We start from the raw sequence: 23,399 nt of genomic DNA, 5'->3' as shown, positions 1-23,399 counted from the left end.
AAAAAAAAAAAAAAAAAAAAAAAAAAAAAAAAACAAAAAAAAAACATATATTTTGGGACCAAATTATAAGTCTGAAGCTATTTTATATGAATATTTCTTTTTAAGTCGGACTGATGGAATATCAGAATATTTCTATGACATTGGAAAAACAAGTACGTTTTATATATATATTTTCGAACAGTAAGATATTTCTGGCGAAAAAACACTGTTAATAAATATAAAAATCCACACATTATGGATATTTTAATAGTTACTCTACAACTTGTGAATATCTTTAGGAGATTCTCATGATGTCCTGCCATGGTCTAATTAAGTCATTCATTCGGATAACGAAGTTTGTATAGCTCTCACCCTAGAAACTAGACGCCAAATATTATTACCCGTGGACTCTTTTGAAGCCATTTAAATGTTTTAACAAATATGACCCTTGTTACACTAAAGTAGGTCAAGGTCATTAATTTGAACAAACTTGAGAGACTTTCATTCTCTGAAATCTATCGGTACAAGCAGGGACGTATACTGTCCCTGGTACAAGTAAGGTGTTTTTTGGTCGGTTTTGGTGTATTTTAGGTAAATCATCTTGCCGCCTGTGATTAAGCTCCATTAAGTGTAGCTAAACATTGTTCGCATCGTTGAAACCCTATCAAAATACCTTTTGTTCTTGGATCGGGTTTTTAGTCCGGGTCCGGGAACCGCGTACATATGTACAGACTAGTAAAAAAGCCCAGCAACATTCGTAACAGGGCATATCATATTTTGTATGAAGGTCTTTAAATAGAAGATTAGTCTCACGCTATCTTATATCATGCCATGAAAAGATAATGTTTGATTTCACAAATTGAAAGTAGGAAGTGCTTACTACAAAATGAAAAAGTCTAGAATGATCCGAACGTATTTAGTTCCGAATAAACAACTTCCGGTGTGAGACAATTCTGCAACCTTGTGAGGACTAAAATGTCATCTCTCGTGGCAGAAGCTATACAGACGGAACTTGGTGGTACACATTAATCACTTTAGCCAAGTTGTTTCATTTATGGTTGAATTTGCATTTTTTTCAAATGTGGTTTTGCTTAGCTTACACTTCAACACATTCCTTGCTGCATGTCACAGGGGCTTGTAACAAATACATAACAATCGTATGCTCGTATATGTTTTTATAACATTATGTGTTCGTATATATCGTTTTTATTTATTACAAACCCTTGTGGTTAGGTATGTGAAGAAAATGTCATGTTTTTATGGGCTACAATGTATGCACGGGGACCTAAGAATTTGCATTGTTTCAGCTACATGTACCTCCAATCTGACCTGGACAAGTTAGCTGTATGGGCAAAAAACTGGACTATGTCCTTCCACCCGGACAAGTGTAGCGTACTATCTATAACATATGTAGTCGTTCTCCCAAACTGTATGATTATACCCTTTACGGACAAACCTTAAAACATGTAAATACTGCTAAATATTTGGGCATAATACGTTTAGTTCAGACATGCGTTGGGAGAAACATATCACCAACATTTGTAACAAAGCAAACAACACTCTAAGCTTTTTAAGACCAAACCTCAAAATCAGCTCCAAAGGAATTAAAGAACAGGCATACACATCTTTAGTAAGGCCATCAGTTGAATATGCCAGTACTGTATGGGACCCATATTTAGAACAAGACATCAACAAAATTGAAATGGTCCAGCGGAGAGGAGCTAGATTTACCTTAAATTGCCATGGCAACAGGTCCAGTGTAGGAGATCTGTTAGATTGGCCACTTTTAGAAACCAGAAGAAAAAATGCCCGTCTAGCCATGCTTTACAAAATTAAAAATAACCTGGTTGCAATTGACTCTACAAACAAACTACTCCCAGCTACACGTCTATCTAGAAACCAACATGAACAATGCTTCTCCATACCTCACTGCAGAACCCAGTATAAGAAAATGTCCTTTTATCCACGCACTATAGTTGATTGGAACAGCCTCCCGCCAGATATCGCCTACAAAAAATCACTAGTGACCTTCAAATCTGACATCCTTAACTTTAAAAACCTTAAAGTAATGTGTGTTTTTAATCTTATCTATTTTTATTAGGTGATTATTTCTAAATTAGAAAAATCATTAGCAGTACATCAGTACACTCCTGTACGGGAAGGGTTCAGAAAGGTGGCCAGTGTTGATATGACCAACACCGATTAAGAACCCTTCCCCAATACAGAGCAGTTGTAATCTTTGTTAATTTGGCAATTTATTTTTGGTTCCATGTACAACAGCACACTTCTGTACAGTAAGGGTTCCTAAAGGTGGCCAGTGTTGACATGACCAACACCGAGTAAGAACTCTTCCTAATACAGAGTAGCTGGTTCTAAAAAACAAACAAACAAAACACTAAATAATCAACCTTCAAATTTCCTTATTATTTACTATTAGTAGTATTCTTTCTCATACTATTAATTATTATTATTATTATTTTTGTTTTTAAATGTTTTTAATTGTACTATTAATTGCGCACACACAAACCAGTGTCATTATATTCGGCAAGACGAATGAAGACACTTACATGGCAGAAGCAGAAGCTATATTTGGAGCTAAACATGATCTAGTGGAGGTGGCATTTTTACCGAAAATCGATCTAAACCCCCCAAACATGTCAAATAACTCTAAGCACCTTAGCTGTAACAAATTCTCAGGTCCCTGTGATTGAATGATGTACAGAATTGTATATTATCCTAAATAATGTTCAGTAAATTGAACGTTTTAGAGTATCCTGTTGAAGTTGAAGTCCTGTGATAATGATCTTGCATTTGGATAGCAGCAGAGGACATATTATACATCTCTGGTAGCAGTAACCTGTAATTGAGTAGCAATTGGGAATAATGTGAAATGAAAACACATACATTTCTTTTAAACATGAACAAGAAGCCCAGAGGGCCTGTATCGCTCACCTGTTTCTTTTGTTACATGCAACTGACATATAGGTAACTTAAGACCATTTGGTAACTAGAACACAAGACATTTTAACATCTCTTAAACGGTTATGAAGATATTGTTGTTTGAAACTTAAAATTTTAATTTTAAAGCTTTTAACCAAAGTTGACATTTGAATCCCGATTTGCACTTAAAGTTGACCTTTGACCTCATTACTGTAATGAAGAAAACAATTCGCACAGCTGGTCTGCATAACATACCCAAGTATCATGACTCTAGTTCAAATGGTTCTTAGGATATTGTTGTTTGAAATTTTTAACATATTTGACCCCTGTGACCTTCAAAGCAGGTCTAGGTCTTTTTAATGAGGAAACTTTATAGCAGCATATCCCAGGTACTTACTGGCCAAATATCATGACCCTGGGCCTTATATGGAACTTGAGAAGAAGATTGTTAAAGCTTTCAACCAAAGCTGACATTTGACCCCTGACTAGCATTTAAAGTAGACCTTTGACCTCAAAACTGTAATTGAAAAAAATATTCGCACTGCTGGTCTACATAACATACCCAAGTATCATGACTGTAGTTCAAATGGTTCTTAGGATATTGTTGTTTGAAATTTTTAACGTATTTGACCGCTGTGACCTTGAAAGTAGGTCAAGGTCATTTTAATGAGGAAACTTTATAGCACTCCATCCCAGGTACCTACTGACCAAATATCATGACCCTAGGTCCTACAGTTCTTCAGAAGAAGTCGTTCAAAAGAAAAAGTTGACGGACAGACGCCGCAGTACGGCATAAGCTCAGATGGCCCTTTGGGCCAGGTGAGCTAACAAAAAAGGGCACCGATCATTCTTTCAACATAATCAAATAAAAAAAGTACAATGAGGTACAGTTGTGCACAAAAATTCAGTTATCTAAATCTTTGTGAAAATGGAAAATTGTATCACCTACATTGCTTATAGAGTGTAGTAGAGAAACCATAAATAGCACACAGAAAAAATCATGCTCATCTGTCACATTTACAGTGGTTTGGATTGGTTTAATATTTGTTTAACGTCGTGCTATCAACAGCTGGGGTCATTTAAGGACATGCCTCCATTGTGTGTTGTGTGTTGTGTGAGCAGGCACACATTTGCAGTGAATGATCCCATTGACTACACACTGAAGTCAATGGAGAACAAAGTCAGTGATATGGTTTGTCATTTTCACAAAAAGTTAGACATCAGAATTGTGTTTTTTTTTAGGTCACCTGAACTTTAGCTGAAGTGACCTATTGCTATCTGTCTTCGTCTGTCGTTGTGTGTCTAGATCTTCTGTCATCCATTAACATTATACATTTTCAACTTAAGGAGTTTCCACCCTTCGTAATACACATGTTTTTCTTTTCGTATTTTCGTGTCGTCATTTCCGTATTGCGTATCGGGCATTCCATTACCGTGGTATAAATTATAGTAACACCGGGTAAACAATAGTACACGTGCGTGATGATGATATGTCAACACCCGATATCAAGACTTAACTTGGAAATGTGTAATCACACGTACTTCAGAAATAAAGCTTATGATACAAAGACATTAATTAACTCACGGGCAAACACTGACATATGATCAGACGACTTCCAAGAAGGTCGTATATGAGGCGCATGGAATGCAGACTGATGTGTTTTGTTTACCGACCTCACCTGTACGTATCACGCTAACAGTAGTTCACAAGCTCTTGGTCGCTACAACTTTTGTTGTCGAGCGAGTTACGCTCTGTCAGATAAATCGGTTCACAAATGCAATTACAATAACTCTGTTAAAAAGTGGTTTGTAAAATATCAAGATCCCTATAAAATGCAAGTGCATGTGCGTGCACGTAATAACGGCATACCATGCGATAGCCTATGGTTACATATGTACCTGACATGTTAATATACCATGCGTAAGCAGGCTATGGAATGATGTCCAAAGTGTACATGATTGAGAGTAATTTTGTTCCATAAAAGCACAGTAACTTGACAATTGAATCTAGTAATTCAAATTACTTCCGTCGTTTTTTGGTATAGTAAAGAAAATAAGTGTCATTGTATAAATTCTATCCCTCTGCAAAAAGTTCCGGTTTTTTTCAAGGTAGACAACTCTCATCAGGATCAAAATTATTGTAAAATGTAAAATAAATTAATTATAAAGACTTTGTGTGCATTTTGTTCAATTTTTCAGTCTTTTTGTATGAAAATATGTGTCCTGTTTGCTTTTAGCTTGTATTTAGTAACTTTTATCCATACAATTTCAATAAAAAACGCTTTTTGTAACATGTTGTAGATATTTTATGATAAATAAAATATTTGTAGGGTTGATTAGCAATGTTTCTTTTCATTATTTTATTGTTGTTATAGTTTTGAACAATGCAACACGCTCAAAAAATGTGAAAGTGTTGAATTTGACAAAAAATCAATATTTCGGTATTTTTTACAAAAAAATCCCCAGTTTATCGGAATGCTTAGATTTTCATAAAATCATTTCTACATAGTGACATAACCATTATGTGAAACTTTAATTGAATTCTGCTGGCTAATTGCGAAAAGGTGGAGCCTCCTTAAGCTGAAATACTGTCAAAGGGATTTCATTTGCATTTCCTGGGAGTGTTAATTACTGACATCTCCCTGACCAAGTGTTGCTATTTTTTGGGTAGCTCAGAAATCCAATTTGGCCTTTAATGCCGCCATTTTAAAAAGAAATATTTTAAACTTAAAGTCAAGTTCTAAAGGGTGGATTTAACTGAAACCTTGTAGGAATGAACGAATCATGGTCCTGACAAAGTATTGTTATATTTCAGGACCATCAGAAATCCAATATGGCCACCAATGCCGCAATTTTAAAAATACTATTTCAAACTTAAAGTCAAGGTTTCATGGGCGGATTGAACTGAAACCTTGTAGGAATGAACAACTCATGGTCCTGACGGGTCAATTAGAGAAATACAACATGGCCACCACAGCCACCATTTTGGAAAACTATTTCAAACTTAATAAAGTTCTAATGAGCTGATTTAACTGGAACGTTGTACGAATGATCGACTTATGGCCGCCACGCCACGGCTGTCATTTTAAAAACTATTTACTATTTCAAGGTCACCGTTACTATTTATAGAAAATTGTCAAACAGTGAGATACATTTTCTTTGGCAAAGGGCATTCATCATTCATGTGTTACACACTTCTATAGTTTTACTTAAACTTGGTAGTGATGGTACTCGCACTGGTGAAATACATTTTTTTTGTATGACAAATAATGTACTTTTTTATTTTGACATCATCATTTCAACAACAACAATTACAACAACTTACTGTAGAACTCGGGTGACTTTTAAGGCCCATGGGATTCTTGTTTTGTGTACAAATGTACCTCATTGTGTTATTAAATAGATTTAGTTGAAGGAATAATGCCTTTTTTATCTCCAAGTTTTTAAAAGAGCTTTGTGAGTTTTCATTTCACATTATTCCCCATTTCAGTAATAGAATTGTTACTCAAATGGGTAACTGTTATCCAAATGGGTAAATGTTACTCAAATGGGTAACTGTTACTCAAATGGGTAACTGTTACTCAAATGGGTAACTGTTACTCAAATGGGTAACTGTTACCCAAATGCAGGATTATTACCCATATGCACCATTGTTCCCAACCTGTTAACAAAGTAACATATAAAATTTGGTTCCAAGTCTCGACAAAGTCAGAATTAGATTGAAACCAAATTTTAAGAAATATGAAAAAAAAAAAATCCAGCATCTAAGCACATATTTATATTATGTATTTAAGTGGCTATGTTTTATTGTAAAATGCAGATTAATAATGGTAAAACAATTATATTTTAGCCATAGAACGATGGCCAGATGATGTGCAGTTTTTTCAACAATACCAAGGTATGTACTAATGAAACAGTTATGAAAATGAAAAATGATTTTTATACTGGCATGTGATTATTCCGTCTTTGCGTATTGCAGAGTTATCTTCTCTTGGGAGCAGGTATTGATTGTTACGTCATTGGTTTGTATGAGAAAATTACGTCGTTTTCTCAAAAATTGATGACGTTACTCTCACAAACAAGTGACTTAACAATCAAAACCTGCTCCCAAGAGAAGATAACTCTGCAATAAGCAAAGACGGAATAGTAATACAAGTGTTTTAAATAAGAAAGATAATTATAATGCTGAATAACAATACATTTTCGTAACGTATTGAACCAGAAGAGAATTGTATGAATACAAATTGTAGGTCACTGTGGGTGTGGGAATCGAGCCCAGTTGGGGACCAAAGTGGGGTAAATTTTCAAAGACTACTGTTTTAGTACGTACAGGTCCAAAGATTTGAACTTTATTTGGTATGGAACATCCTAATGCCAAGGGAATGTAATGTTGTGTGGTAACCTACACATCCAAAACCATTTTGCCACAAATTTTGTTCACATTACACCAGTGTGACAACCATGTGGGCCCTAAATTTCTTTTTCGGCCCAAAGATGTTTTGCCCCAAAAGCCTCATCTACATGTATAGTTAATTAATGCTCATCTAAAAACGAAGAAAATCCAAAACACTGCCTTCCCATGAATACCAAAATAATGAGTTTTGCAACAGAAAATTCTGCAAGGAACAAGGACAAATAATAGGGAGTTGACATCAACTCTAAACCATTTAACTGAATTTCCAATTTTCATATTAATAGAATATCTAATGAAAATTGTTTTTTTTTAATTTAGTTGAACAGATCACACTTCCTGACCAAGCCGCCTGTCTCAGCGTGAAAACTTTTCTCCATATGTGTGGATTAAATTATAGAGAGGAGCTGAGAATTAATGCAGAAGAAATGTCCCCATCAGGTAAAGATAATAAACAATATGTATATAATCATAAGGATATCAACAAGAACACTGTATTTATTCCTATACTATCTCAATCTCTAATGCTAGCCACTTCATGATCACAATATCAACATTATTTATATTACACATCTTTTGAAACCGCAAAGTATAACCAATATGCAGGCTTTTTCTTTCAAAGGAAATGTAAAATACATATATTTCTTGTAGTTAAAACTGAAGTCTTACAATATATATGTATATGTAGCATCACATTATGTATAGTGGTGTTCCCTATTATAAGTTATGTCCGGGCTCTTTAAATAGAATGTAGTTATATGTGTAACTTTGTTTTAGGCAAAGTGCCATTTTTAAAAGTTGGACCATTTTTGACGTCGGAGTTTGAACCTATTGTAGCATTTGTTAATCAAAGGGTGAGTATTACAGCAACTTTCTACTACTGCAGATAATTTGAAAAATGGTTTGGAGGTTACTGTAGAATCTTTTTTTTCGTGGGGTTGAAATTTCGTGGTTTTCATATACTAGCCTGTTTCAAGGACATGATATTTCCCTAATTTCTGATTTTCCCCTATTTATATCATACCAAATTAATGTTTTTGTGGGGATTTAATTTTGTGGATTTTTGTTATCCACAAAATCAACGAAATTTAATGTTATACAAAAATTTATGATTTTATAGTATATATACTCTATGACTTGGGTTACAAATGATATATTGTGAAGACCATTTTGCCATAAATATTGCCTCATTTTATGATTTATGTGCTTTTTACTACTGCAATAGAATCAGGACACATTGAGAATCATTGTAGATTGATACCTTTAATTCATAAACACTGGGAGTGCATTTAACAAGGAAAACTTCGTGCAATAGTCAAATTTTACAATAGAAGCTTGGTGTTGTTTGGGCATCTTATCAGTATCGAGGCTGTGGTATTGTACCAAACCAGTTCTGGTCAGCCGTGATGTCTACAGCATCTGTAGTCTTGTACCACACCAGTTCTGGTCAGCCTTGATGTCTACAACATCTGTAGTATTGTACCAAACCAGTTCTAGTCAGCTTTGATGTCTACAACATCTGTAGTATTGTACCAAACCAGTTCTGGTCAGCCTTGATGTCTACAACATCTGACAGTGTCTGGACACTGCACTGTTGTGTAGGATTGCAGGGCATAATATCTTGGCATCTTGGGCAAATTGAGTCACTCCTCTTGTTGTTAATATCAGGGTCATTTTTTAATTTAAATTTTCCTGGTCAAAGAAATAAATAAGCATTGCCGTAAAAAGAAGAATTTCACAAGTGCTTTAATCATTTTGAACATTCGTGATAGTATTGGGTTTAGTACATCATGTAGGGCACCCAACCTGTGGCTGTTTATAATTACCTCTTTGGCATTATGCATGTTAATTTTTCTTACTTTTACAGGGATTTAGTATAAGTGAACAGTTGGATGATGCTCAGAGGTCAGAAATGAAGGCTTATATGGCAATGGTGGATAATATACTTGTTCATGCCGAGGTAAGCTGTCTACATCCTAGCGTATAACATTGGGGAGGGTCGCCTCTACAGCTGGTACTGTAGTATAAAACACGGAGTATGATAAATTGTTGACCTTAACGGGTCAACAATCCACATTTGATCCTGTTTATGTCTAATTCTGTTAGCTTGTTATATTTCATTGATTAATGTGTGGGCTGTGATGTTATGAAACAGTGATGGTTTTGTAGACTATTCACCAGTCAACAAAATATTTGATTTGTTTCATATAGCAAAATTTACATAGAAAGGTTGACAATGAGTCCTAGCTGAATGTTAGTTTTCTGTTTTACGAGGCTCTTACTACTGTTGACAACATCTTGAAACCATTAGGACTACATCACAGTAAAAGCTGTACATGTTCCAGAAATAACCATATGGGAGGGATGGGAGGCACTTTTTCAGAGACCCCACCACCCATCAAATATGAAAAGTGATTTAATATCAGGAATGGTAGGCAGATCTGGTTTTAAACCCACCACCCATTATATAATAGAACAGGTGCCTCCCAACTCCCCATATGATTAATTATCGAATAGCCCTAAGCTTTAAATAAAATATTATGACTCTCAGCCTTATTGGTCTTATGAAGAAGTCATTTATTAAAAAAGATGGACTGTTAACAGACGGACAATAGCTGCCGTGTCAAAGATTAACAGACAGGCAACATATGCCAGGTTTTAAAGCTGAAATGCTTCATTCAAGTCAGATTTAATCATATTTGTATTATATTTTCAGCTGTACCTGAGCTGGGTAATCCCTGATGTTGTAAACGAGGTAAATATGTGTACTATAATCACATGCATCTTGATCAGCATTCTACAATGTCTGGTTTGAATTAACTTGAAGCACCTTTGAAAAAGATTTTCCATATATAGATGTATTTGTGAATGTTTATAAGAAATGTAATCTAAATTACAGATGAACTGTTAATTCTGTCTGTATTCACACATAATTGATATACACTTTCTTTGTCTTCAAACTCGTTTCTTTACGAACATCCAGGTAACAATACCTCGCTATGGTGTGGGGCAGCCTCAACCATTATCCTGGATATTACCTCGACTAAAAAAGCGAGATGTTCAGACCAGGCTGAGCAGCATTGGCTGGTCAAAGAAGACGTTTGATGAGGTATTATTTCCTATAATTCTGATGACTATGTTATATTACAGGTGATGGTTTGTAGAAAGATAACCTGTTTATCTGGAATGAGTTGGTATATATATATAATAGCCTGTTGAAAACATTGTAGGTCCATCATCCCTCTATCCATCCTTCCTTTGGTAATATTAAATATTAAATATCATCAAAATGGTCCCCATCAAATGTTGTTATTTTTGGGTCGATTTGAAATTAAAGAGGCATTTCTGACTTATTATTATTTTTGGAGGCATATAGAGCTACCTATACTATTCACATTTTGCTAAGGATCACTTTTAGTTTTAGGCATATGTGAAAATAAATATTTTAATTGGTTTATACTGAGATTTTTTTTGAAAAATTGATTGGTCTTTTAATTAATCAGCATGCAAAAATTCCAAAAATCGTAATTACAGTCGAAAAATGAGCCACAGGAAAAGGGTTACCCTTAAAACTGGTAACAACGATGTATTCACTAAAAAACTTAAATTGAACAAAACTCATCCTAAATAAAGAGAAACTATTTTCGTGTCGAGTGTGACGCCCATGATCATCAATTACAGCTTCACAACGTCTGTGCATGTCCCGAATGAGATACGGTTTTGTGGGATAGCGTTCCACTCAGCTACCAGATCTGTTCCCAGCTCCTGGAGTGTTCTTGGCTGAACATTTCTGGCAGAGAGAGCTGTCTGCAGCATGTTCCACACATGCTCGATGGGATTTAGATCTGTCGAGCGGGCTGGCCAATCCATTGGTTTACGAGTCTCTTGCTGTAGATACTGCTCAGTCACCCTTGCTCTATATATATGTGGCATAACATTATCGTCCATAAGGACGAAGTCAGGGCCGATAACGCCACGTAGGGTCTGACATATGCATCAAGGATTTCATCACAGTAAATCTTGGGTGTAACAGTACCTTAATGGAAGAAATGGAGGTCAGTTTTCCCACGAAGGCTTATGTCTCCCCACACCATCACTGAACCTCCACCATATCGGTCATGTTCCACAACGTTACCTGCCTGGAACCTCTCCCCAGGTTGTCTCCATACTCTAACGCGCCTGTCGGTGAAGTCTAGACAGAATCTGGACTCGTCAGTAAAAAGAAACGGTTCCCATTACTGAAGAGTCCCAAGTGCTGTGAGCTTGGGCCCAATCTAATCGGTCCCTTCCAATCTAATCAATCCCTAACATGGCGGGCAGTTAAGGAAACTTGTATTGCTGGTCTAAGTGACCTTAAACCAGCATCATAAAGACGGTTCTTAACTGTCTGAGTGGCTACCGGGGTACCAGAAGCATTTAGGAGGTCATTTCGTAAAGCTGTGGCAGTCTGGAACCTGTGATGCCGTGCCTGTATGAGCAAAAATCGGTCTTTGCGCTGCGTTGTAGCTCTAGAACAACCTCCAGCATGATGTCTGGGAGGGTTACCTTTAGTTCGGAAACGATTCCCCATTCTTGCCACCACCCTTTGAGACACCCATAAGTCTGCTGCAACCTGACATTGAGACATGCTAGCTTGCAGCATTCCGATGCCCTTATTCATTTTACCATCATTTAATCGTTGGTTCGTCTTTGTGCCATATCAAAACAAAAATATGCAAAGAATATTCATCAAATTAATTTCCTTAACAATTTGAACAACGCCTTACTTAGCCTAGCTTAGCTTATGAAAGGGGTACACGTGGAAAAGTGTGCACACACTTTTATGGCTGACTGAACACACCCACACAAGGCACACAGGACGATTTGGAACATATTCGCCCAAAACAGTACGTAAGGAAAATATAATATCTTTTGTAACATTTTGATTTTTTTCCCCCTCAAAATACAGGTGATCCTTAGCAAAATGTGAGTAGTATATAAGTGTAGAGGAATAGAGGGGCAGGGGAGTGGAGTAAAGAGGAACCTGTTAAAAGTGATAAAGGTGGTGATAATGTTACTGCGGAGCATTGAACTTCAATTTGTTGGTAAGCTTTCCAAGAGACAAGAGCCAGATTATGTAATTATGGCTCGTCTGTCAGACTTTATGTAATAGGTAGCTGTAAATGTGGATCATTTCACTTAAATATTATTGGCATTGGTGTAATTATTGTGATATTTGAGATTAACACCATGCATACATATTTTGAGTATTAACTTGTTCACCCCTGGAGTTTCAAAATGAACTATTCCAACCTTCCAACTGGAAGAGTTCAAATATGTCTTCAGGGGTGAATGAGTTAATAGTATGTGTGGGGGAGAAGAGTACATGAAAACCTCAACAGCGTGTAATAAATGTTGATTACTGTGCATAGATTTCCGTGTTTACAATAGTAAATAAGTACTGAAACTATGAAAAAACGTCAGCACTGTACTTAGGCTACTAATAATGTATGATCAAACAGACCTTTACTTATATTTAGAAAAAAACCCACCTATGTCGAGTGATTTGCTGCTATAAATATTACCCTTTTAATTACATTTCAGGTGTGTGAAGAGGTCGTCACTTGTTGCCAGGCTTTATCCGATAGACTAGGGACAAATTCGTACTTCTTCGGGGAGCGGTAAGTCTCATAATATTCATTACATGCACACGAGGAACACCTTTTAAGGGAAATTTTATACAGAGTTATTGATGGAATGATAGATGAGAGAGTTTGTTGTAGTGCTCTTGACCTACTTACATACGGGAAAATCTGTCATGACATTTTATTTCAAATTGCATGTTTTCAAACAGGTATAGATGTATGTTATAAAAAATATTTTACCACTTGAAGGAAAATGTAAAGAATTTGTTTTGTTTTGCAGGCCAACTGAACTGGATGCTCTAGTGTTTGGTCACCTCTTCACAATTATCACTACGGAACTTCCGGAAATGAGAATAGCCAACATTATTCGGAAATTTGAGACTCTCACAACTTTTTGTTCAAATGTGGACAAATTATATAGAGACTTTTCTGCTGACTAGTGAACTCACTGCTAGGTTTAGAATATGTGTTTCTTGTTTAATGGACTGTGGAGAGGACAGTGTGACTATATATATGACTGATATAATTTATAACAACTGGAGTGTAAGCTGTACTGATGAGTTCATCCCATTACCAGATTGTATTTGTTTCTCATACTCCACACAGTATATTTTATACAGAACCTTGCAAGACTTTAAACATTTCACAACTTTACACAAACATTGTGGTTTCTTATGTTTAAGAGATTTTTTTCAATGAAGGCACACAATAAAGTTTTCAATTCTTCTATAACTGGGATATACATTCCCCATTAGGCATTATGAAAACAAAAACAGACAATATGTAATATTGAAATTCCTGTTGTGAAGTTATCATGATAGAATTATATTAATCTTCCAAGATCTAGGAACTTCTATTGAATAAATAAAGTACCAAAAATGTATGTTCCTGTTTGCAAACCCAAAAATTGATGAATACATTCAAAGTGTTAGCTGGTAGTAAACCTAACTTAAAAATACTAGTGAAAGTAGTAAGGTCAGTTTCAAGGTTTGATGAGGGCATTAATACAAGTGAATGGTAATTTGGTGTTTTGTAAGTAATAGATGGTGAGTGAGAGTGAATATTTAGCCGGTAGTGGTGCTGTGTATTGAGAAGTACATGTATATGGCCATACAGCTGGATCTACGAAAAGGCTGGATCTATGAAAAGGCTGGATCTACGAAAAGGCTGGATCTATGAAAAGGCTGGATCTACGAAAAGGCTGGATCTACGAAAAGGCTAGATCTACGAAAAGGCTGGATCTACGAAAAGGCTACGAAAAGGCTGGATCTACGAAAAGGCTGGATCTACGAAAAGGAGCCATACAAAAGAACTGAAAGTTACTGAGAACTGGAAAGGAAATATATGATTGTATAGAATTGCAAAACAATTTGGTGCAATACACATCCTTGAGGACAGTAATTATATAGTTTGTTGTTATTTCCCTTAAATTGACCTTGACTCATATACAAGGTTGTAGTTGTCGGTAAGAAAGCACTCCAATGACTTCTGAAGAAACAAAACGTCTTTTGTCTTGATACCTGGCTTGTAACTTGCTGAATGGCATTACTACAATATTTGGAACAAGAGGTCCATTGGACCTGTATCGCTCACCTGGTTTTATATTTAAGTCATTACAACTGAATGCATTAGTACATCTTTATATGAAATTTCCTCAAAAACCAGACAAGATCTATGTTCTAACCCAAATGGGACCACATTATCTGTCTTTCAACTAATCATTGAGTTGCCATGTTTTGAATTAAGTAATATGTCATATTACAGGTTGTAATTAGACAATACTTTAATTTTCATTCAACTATAAGCTTTAATAAACCAGTTTTTAACAATTTATGAAAACTACACCATAGAATATGATTATCTGGCTGTACCATTTCTTAGGACCGGAGGGGTCCAATCAACCTCATTCAATTAAGTAATGTTTGTTCTTCCTCAATATTGTTTTTGACCAAATTTTGTACAATCCACTCGTNTCGAACCAACCTTATTTATTGAAGAAATGATTGCCCTCCTCTAGTGATGCTTCAGACTAAATTTGGTTGAAATCCTCTTTGGCGTTAAGCAGGAGATGCAGTTTAAAGCAAATTTAGCTAAGTTCCCCTTCAGGGCCCCGCCCCCTGGCCTCAGTGGTCGAACCAACCTTATTTATTTAAGAAATGATTGCCCTCCCCTAGTGATGCTTCAGACTAAATTTGGTTGAAATCCTCTTTGGCGTTAAGCAGGAGATGCAGTTTAAAGCAAATAAAGCAAAGTTCCCCTTCAGGGCCTGGCCCCCCTGGCCTCAGGGGTCGAACCAACCTCATTTATTAAAGAAATGATTGCCTTCCCGTAGTGAGGCTTCAGACTAAATTTGGTTGAAATCCTCACTGGCGTTAAGGAGGATTTGCGTTTTAAAGCAAATTTAGCTAAGTTCCCCTTCAGGGCCTGGCCCCCCTGGCCCCAGGGGTCAAACCAACCTTATTTATTGAAGAAATAATTGCCTTCCCGTAGTGATGCTTCAGACTAAATTTGGTTGAAATCCTCACTGGCGTTAAGGAGGATTTGCGTTTTAAAGCAAATTTAGCTAAGTTCCCCTTCAGGGCCTGGCCCCCCTGGCCTCAGGGGTCGAACCAACCTCATTTATTAAAGAAATGATTGCCTTCCCGTAGTGATGCTTCAGACTAAATTTGGTTGAAATCCTCACTGGCGTTAAAGAGGAGATGCGTTTTAAAGCAAATTTAGCTAAGCTCCCCTTCAGGGCCTGGTCCCCCTGGCCCCAGGGGTCGAACCAACCATATTTATTGAAGAAATGATTTTCTTCCCGTAGTGATGCTTCAGACTAAATTTGGTTGAAATCCTCACTGGCGTTAAGGAGGAGATGCGTTTTAAAGCAAATTTAGCTATGTTCCCCTTCAGGGCCTGGCCCCAGGGGTCGAACCAACCTTATTTATTGAAGAAATGATTGCCCTCCTCTAGTGATGCTTCAGACTAAATTTGGTTGAAATCCTCTTTGGCGTTAAGCAGGAGATGCAGTTTAAAGCAAATTTAGCTAAGTTCCCCTTCAGGGCCCCGCCCCCTGGCCTCAGTGGTCGAACCAACCTTATTTATTTAAGAAATGATTGCCCTCCCCTAGTGATGCTTCAGACTAAATTTGGTTGAAATCCTCTTTGGCGTTAAGCAGGAGATGCAGTTTAAAGCAAATAAAGCAAAGTTCCCCTTCAGGGCCTGGCCCCCCTGGCCTCAGGGGTCGAACCAACCTCATTTATTAAAGAAATGATTGCCTTCCCGTAGTGAGGCTTCAGACTAAATTTGGTTGAAATCCTCACTAGCATTAAGGAGGAGATGCGTTTAAAAGCAAATTTAGCTAAGTTCCCCTTCAGTGCCTGGCCCCCCTGGCCCCAGGGGTCGAACCAACCTTATTTATTGAAGAAATGATTGCCTTCCCGTAGTGATGCTTCAGACTAAATTTGGTTGAAATCCTCACTGGCGTTAAGGAGGAGATGCGTTTTAAAGCAAATTTAGCTATGTTCCCCTTCAGGGCCCCGCCCCCTGGCCTCAGTGGTCAAACCAACCTCATTTATTAAAGAAATGATTGCCTTCCCGTAGTGAGGCTTCAGACTAAATTTGGTTGAAATCCTCACTGGCGTTAAGGAGGAGATGCGTTTTAAAGCAAATTTAGCTAAGTTCCCCTTCAGGGCCTGGTCCCCCTGGCCCCAGGGGTCGAACCAACCTTATTTATTGAAGAAATGATTTTCTTCCCGTAGTGATGCTTCAGACTAAATTTGGTTGAAATCCTCACTGGCGTTAAGGAGGAGATGCGTTTTAAAGCAAATTTAGCTATGTTCCCCTTCAGGGCCTGGCCCCCCTGGCCCCAGGGGTCGAACCAACCTTATTTATTGAAGAAATGATTGCCCTCCCCTAGTGATGCTTCAGACTAAATTTGGTTGAAATCCTCTTTGGCGTTAAGCAGGAGATGCGTTTTAAAGCAAATTTAGCTAAGTTCCCCTTCAGGGCCTGGCCCCCCTGGCCCCAGGGGTCAACCCAACCTTATTTATTGAAGAAATGATTGCCATCCCCTAGTGATGCTTCAGACTAAATTTAGTTGAAATCCTCTTTGGCGTTTAGGAGGAGATATTTTTTAAAGAAAAAGTTGACGACGGATGACATAGACAGACGACGGACGCTGCAACACGGCATAGGCTCACTATGGTCTTTCGGACCAGGTGAGCTAAAAATGAAGAGCCCCTTAAATCATATGAGCATCTTCGAGTCGACTTCATATATACTTTAAAGGACTTAGGTTACATTTGTGTATCCAATTGAAACGGTTGAACCAGTTGAACCTGTAAAGAAAACGACAGGTACAGATCTGGACAGAGGCTGACCTCAGGAAAATTCGGCACATGTAGATTGATGGGTCCAGACGTACCTGACCGAAACTAAAATGCTGACTATTGCCAATTTGCGCCATTTCTTTCTTAAGCAATGTCAAGTCACATGTAGTTTTTAAGATACGTTATGTAATTTAGTGAACGGATGAAAGAAGGGCATATTATTCTCGATACATTGTTTTTATTATCCGAATCTGTGCATTTTAAACTCTGCTTATAGAACGGTCCAAGTGTGTTCGTTTATTGTGGAAAATTTCTGCGCCACACGTACCGTTTCAACCGGGGTACGCGAATTTAGCCTTGCATATAACAAAGATGCCTAGAGTAATGTTATATGGCCAGGCCAGTAGCATCATTGGAAAGCAGGCAATCAAGATGGTTCAAATTAATGCCATTGAACACCTTTCAAGTCGTATGGGTCAAATGTTTTAAAACCTTTAAATGACTCATTCTGAAAAACAAAAGAGGCCTAGGGTCAAGATATTTGGCCTGTAACTTGCTGGTTGAAGGAATATCAAGTTTGTTCAAATGTACAGGGTTCATAACTTCTGAAAACTTCTTTGAATAACAAAAAGCCTAGGTCAAAATATGTAGTCATACTATACCATACATGTTGGAGTGAAGGGTTAAGTAGATGGATGGATATGGCATTGGTTATGCTCAGTGGTTTGAAGGTTAAGTTCTAGGTTGACCTTCAACCCCTAACTGTGACCTTGAGTTGCTACTGGAATGGACATCTTTGTTAAGCATGATCATGACATTGGTCTCTAGTCATGACAAATATGATTTAAGAATTTTTTTCTCAAGAAGTTAAGTCCAAGGAAACTTGACATATGAATCGAAGGAAGCCTGATATCATGGCAAAACAACACAAAGGAAATAACTGAATAGGCGTACAAGGCTGCGAGAGGCCTTGATAATGACCATTCGTGTACTGCTACAGGAATGCTACAGGAACATTTGTACCAAGTTCTAAGTCAAATAATGCAGCTGTTCTAGAAAATACTAAGGATCAAGGGGAACCTAAATTTAAAATTTGAGAAATATAATAATTATGTCCTATACCTCTGGAACCTTATGATAAAGATAATTGTTTGAAGACGAACAAACAACAGACAACTGAACATTTTGAACAGCCTACCACTTTAGGATGATGTTGTATTAAGCATTAGAGCCCTTGTCTTTAAGGAGTCTTCCTTTACAGAAATATTGACAACAAAGTGTAAATGTTGTATTGTTTTATTCAAGGAAAATATCCTTAAACGTTCATATATTTACAAACTGTTACACTTCAAAAAAACATCCTACAAATTTTGGGATTTGTCTCCCATCAAAGTCCTGATGCTGTTGAAACACATGACCACATTTAATCATTCCAGAAAATGAAATTGTCCCCGACATACTTTAATTACAAATCTGATCTAACGCCAAATCCTGGCCCTGTTGGGGGTGTTGACAGTGAGGTTAGGCCTCCTTTAGGCTCGCATGCAAATCGTCCTTTCTGACCACTCCTGTAAACAAAAGAAGCCATGAGATGACAACTGTGCTTTGGTTGAACAAATATTTCTAGGAAATGCTAAACAAAATTTTTATTGTAAAATTTAGAGAATAATGGCAGAATTAATGATTCGATTTCATTTTGCATTTAACTTTGAGTCATGATATGAAATGAAAATTGCTGTTAGACTAAGAACAATTATTTGTTCAGTCGGATAGATATGATACATATATGTGGCACAATTAATATAAATCACAGGTAAACAGAGGAAAGTTAGTGATTACGTACTGAGGTATAAACAGCAGGTAAACAGAGGAAAGTTAGTGATTGCGTACTGAGGTATAAACCGCAGGTAAACAGAGGAAAGTTAGTGATTACATAACGAGGTATAAACCATAGGTAAACAAAGGAAAGTTAGTGATTACGTACTGAGGTATAAACCACAGGTAAACAGAGGAAAGTTAGTGATTACATACTGAGGTATAAACCACAGGTAAACAGAAGAAAGTAAGTGATTACACTCTGAGGTATAAATCACAGGTAAACAGAAGAAAGTTAGTGATTACGTACTGAGGTATAAACCACAGGTAAACAGAGGAAAGTTAGTGATTACATACTGAGGTATAAACCCCAGGTAAACAGAGGAAAGTTAGTGATTACATACTGAGGTATAAATCACAGGTAAACAGAAGAAAGTTAGTGATTACACTCTAAGGTATAAACCACAGGTAAACAGTAGAAAGTTAGTGATTGACAGGTACGTACTGAGGTCCAGGCTTTGGTGTTTTCCCAGCTTTTATTTCATTTAATATTCTGTTCATGTCGTCTACTGTTAAATCCTCCTGAAAAATAAATTAAAGGAAAATTTGGGAATCTGAATAATGTTTAATCATATTTCAACTGTCAAAACATCAGATGACTTTGTAAATTTATCCCCCAATCAGCCAAGTTTTGCTCTGAAAACTTTTAAAACAAGCTTATGGTGGACCATGGTTGATCGAAAATGCTTTCATACAGAAAATTGCTTTCCAGATATTGAATTCCTGCCTTTTAACAAGTAATCCTGCTGATTCATGTCTATTTTTTTTTAATAATCCAGGTGTTCATTGAAGACTGATATAAATATCTAATACTAATATTATGAAAGGTCTTGGTGTAGGGAACCTTAAATGGTTGTTTGGTAGTATACCTGGTAGTTGTGTGATGAAAGAATGTGGTGCAAGGTCCTTTAATGTTTGTGTGTTACCTATATGTGGAATGTGAGTACTTTTAGTCACATGACATCAATGGACATTTTTATTGGTCATAGCTAACTGCATAATTTTTAAGATGACTAATATCACTCAGCAAGGCGTTGAACGATAAAGGACCACTTTTGAAATTTGGGAGGTTTTCCAAATTTGATATTTGAAGAATTAGAGAACTGGGTGAGTTTTTAACCATAGATGTTCCATTATCATTATTTATATGAATATTCTGTAAGGTATTATCAGAATATTGGTATTATCCAATGTTTAAATTATTATTTCACTATTTAATTATTATTTTCTGATTAAGTGTAAATAAATGGATTAAGTGTAAGTTTTCAGATGTTCTACATGTACATTGTATGTAATTTCTTTATCCCAAATTATAAAGTATAGTGATTAGTATTGTTTTTATAAGATATTGATTTATTTCATTTTCAGTAGTACATGTAAAAAACTGTGTAGAAACTGAGTCATACGTATACGTTGCTTAGACAAAGGGAATTTTTGTAAACCCCGCATGATCTGTGGGGTAAGTTTAAAATGTTTTCTTTTATATTTAGATATATTTTGTATAATAGTATAATGTAATTTTATATCAACTGTATATTGATATGTAGAACTAAATGCAATATCATTAATAAGTACATTGTAAAAATAATTTCATATTTCAATATGGGGTTCATTAAATCAAAAACGTATCTATCTAATGTACTATTATGCATTATTGTGATAATTTAAGTATATGTACGAGTTATATCCCTTGATGTCAATAGATTATTTGAGAGATTTGAGAGATTTGAGTGAATGTGTAATATGTTGTATTTTGTACTTGCAGGTTTTTTTGATATACAGAATAAACATAAAAGAAAAGAACCCAACAGTGTTAAGCGGATTTTTATACACCGATATAGCACTGTAACATATGTGTAAGGACTTTTAAAAGACAAATATGATCTATATCTGAGAACGGTATTATCTTACAGATATAGAATGTGTATCTATTCTCTACTCTATACTCCACTACCAGAAAGAGTTATTACTCTGATCTTCACTGCAAAGAATTACCATAAAGATCCTCTCTCTGGAGATTACAACAAATCATTACAACACATGAAATCTAACTTACGTAGTAGTTATCGTTGATTTGAACCATTGGGGCGTTCACACAAGCTCCCAAACATTCCACTTCTATAAGGGTAAACTGGCCGTCTTGGGTTGTTTCTCCACAGCTAATTCCTATGGAAGAGTATAAACCGAAAATTGTAAATTTCTAGCATTAAACTGATATCTCAAATCAAGGAAGTTCTAACTATTTACCAGTTATTTATTATATTATTACATCCAAATACTCACCCATATTATTCTACAGTATCACTCCTGAAAAACTGCCCATATTACATTGCATTGCACCTATAAAATATTTCCTCAATTTTTGTGTGTGTCCGCTATCCAACCAATAAAACATTTGACATGGCAAAAAATGTAAGAATCACATTAGAAGAAACAGTTGAACAATGTGTAGTCAGGTTCTCTAATTTTCTGGAGTACCCATTATCTAAACGTTGTGTAACTATAAAATGTCTAACATGATCGACTTACCGTAGTTATCTTTAATGGCCTGAATGATGACATCAGATCCGAACATGTCTTACCTAAGTCATCTGTTATGGCCTGAAGGATCACATCAGATCCTAACATGGCTTACCTAAGTTATCTTTAATGGCCTGAAGGATGACATCATATCCTAACATGGCTTACCTAAGTTATCTTTAATGGCCTGAAGGATGACATCAGATCCAAACATGTCTTACCTAAGTTATCTTTAATGGCCTGAAAGATGACATCAGATCCTAACATGGCATACCTAAGTTATCTTTAATGGCCTGAAGGATGACATCAGCTCCCAACATGTCTTACCTAAGTTATCTTTAATGGCCTGAAGGATGACATCAGATCCCGCTCCTCCCAGTATACATGGTGTAGTCGTACAAATCTGTACGAAGTTTTTACCTACAGGTTCTCTGTTAACAAAAATGTATTACAAATCACTTAAGGATGTACACCTCTGAGAAGTCAAAAATTTCCTGTATTAAACTTTTTTTCTTATATGGATTTTTGGAAAAAGGAGTTAATGGCATAGTAGAAAATGCAAAAAAAACTATATGTCGGTGTGTTCGTTTGTGTGCTATGATCGATCAAAGATACCAATTTAACACAACATGTGCTTTTATGTGATTTTTTGGGTTTTGACCATTTGCGGAAAAAATTCATACAATTTCTTCCAAGTGTGTTATTAGATACATTTTGTATGTATGAATGTTTGTAGAATTGATAAAAATATGATTTTCTTTTAAATTATGTACCTGTAAGTAAAATTTCTTAATCTTATTCTTTTAACTCAGAAAGCCGATTTTAGTTACCCCTACCCCCTATTTTTAATGAAAAAATACCCATTTTTTACCATTTTTTGTATATTAAACGCTTAACTCAAAAAGTTCTGGTATTAAACTTTTTTTAATATTTAATGAATTAAAAGAAAATGTGTTTCTCTTTCTAAAACATCCACAAAAATGGGGGGTCGGTGTGCTTTTTTTTTTGTCCCATTATCATTTGTGTTATTTGTTACCTTTTTCGGGGTCAAAAATCAAAAGTGCTTCGGTTACACTAAATATGTAAAAGAATATCAATAATGTATAATTTTCCAGTTTGTTGCATATTATTTTTATCATATAAAACATTTATAAAGTTGTACAGCAAAATTGAACCTGCTATAATTAAAAATGGCGACACAATGACAACTTAAGTGATCAATCTAGTGTCAAAAAAGGTGAATTTTTTGCCCTTTTTTAAGCCCAAGAAATACACATTAATACACATTTTCAAAATGGCCACCAAATTGGTATTTTTTTTAAAATTCTTGTAAACAAGAGGCCCAATGGGCCTGCATCGCTCACCTGGTATAAAACTCACACTTGTAACCTTAAAAGTGATCTAAAATAAAGCTACAGGCAAAATATCAGTATTTATGATTAAAATTCATTCAAAAGACCCTGTTATTCTTTTTTAAAACATTTCACCCCTGTGATTGAAAGTCGAACAAAGTCATTATGTTGAACACATTGTATAGCCTTTCATCTTAGGATGCAACTTGCAAAGTATAAACATCCTGGGACCCATGGTTATTCAGAAGAGGTTGTTTAAAGATTTTAAACAAATTTGACCCCTGTGACCTTGAATATAAGTCAAAGTCATTCACTTTAACAAACATAGTAGTCCTTGATCCCAGCATATGCTACTAACTAAATATCAACATCCTGAGCCTTTTGG

At 36.1% G+C, this 23,399-nt stretch overlaps 2 protein-coding genes across 3 annotated transcripts in view; one reads left to right on the top strand and one right to left on the bottom strand.

Moving 5' to 3' along the window:
* The first annotated feature begins 913 nt into the window (after positions 1 to 913).
* LOC110443777 (metaxin-2-like) lies at positions 914 to 14,355 on the top strand. 2 transcript variants are annotated; one of them, XM_021488184.1, is made up of 9 exons: positions 914 to 994; positions 6,770 to 6,817; positions 7,652 to 7,771; positions 8,108 to 8,184; positions 9,198 to 9,290; positions 10,047 to 10,085; positions 10,314 to 10,439; positions 12,914 to 12,990; positions 13,235 to 14,355. In XM_021488184.1, the coding sequence occupies exons 1-9, from the start codon at positions 955 to 957 to the stop codon at positions 13,392 to 13,394; spliced, it is 780 nt and encodes a 259-aa protein (XP_021343859.1). In that variant the 5' UTR covers positions 914 to 954; the 3' UTR covers positions 13,395 to 14,355. The 2 variants fall into 2 exon arrangements, with proteins under 2 accessions (XP_021343859.1, XP_021343858.1); XM_021488183.1 differs by having other exon boundaries at positions 914 to 997.
* A 4,192-nt stretch (positions 14,356 to 18,547) lies between these two features.
* The window catches only part of LOC110443735 (NADH dehydrogenase [ubiquinone] flavoprotein 2, mitochondrial-like), a 9,798-nt gene continuing 4,946 nt past the window's right edge, over positions 18,548 to 23,399 (bottom strand). Inside the window, exons 6-9 of the mRNA XM_021488116.1 lie at positions 21,990 to 22,093; positions 21,199 to 21,308; positions 19,588 to 19,664; positions 18,548 to 18,835 (exon numbers count right to left, since the gene is read on the bottom strand). Of these exons, the coding sequence (XP_021343791.1) occupies positions 18,733 to 18,835; positions 19,588 to 19,664; positions 21,199 to 21,308; positions 21,990 to 22,093 (394 nt within the window). The 3' untranslated portion in view covers positions 18,548 to 18,732. The remainder of the gene's footprint in view (positions 18,836 to 19,587; positions 19,665 to 21,198; positions 21,309 to 21,989; positions 22,094 to 23,399) is intronic.

Source organism: Mizuhopecten yessoensis, unplaced genomic scaffold (genome assembly GCF_002113885.1).
Source record: "Mizuhopecten yessoensis strain PY_sf001 unplaced genomic scaffold, ASM211388v2 scaffold716359, whole genome shotgun sequence".
In the NCBI taxonomy this organism is placed as follows: domain Eukaryota; kingdom Metazoa; phylum Mollusca; class Bivalvia; order Pectinida; family Pectinidae; genus Mizuhopecten; species Mizuhopecten yessoensis.
Note: the sequence above shows the minus strand (reverse complement) of the source record. Positions and strands in the feature narration are given on the sequence as shown.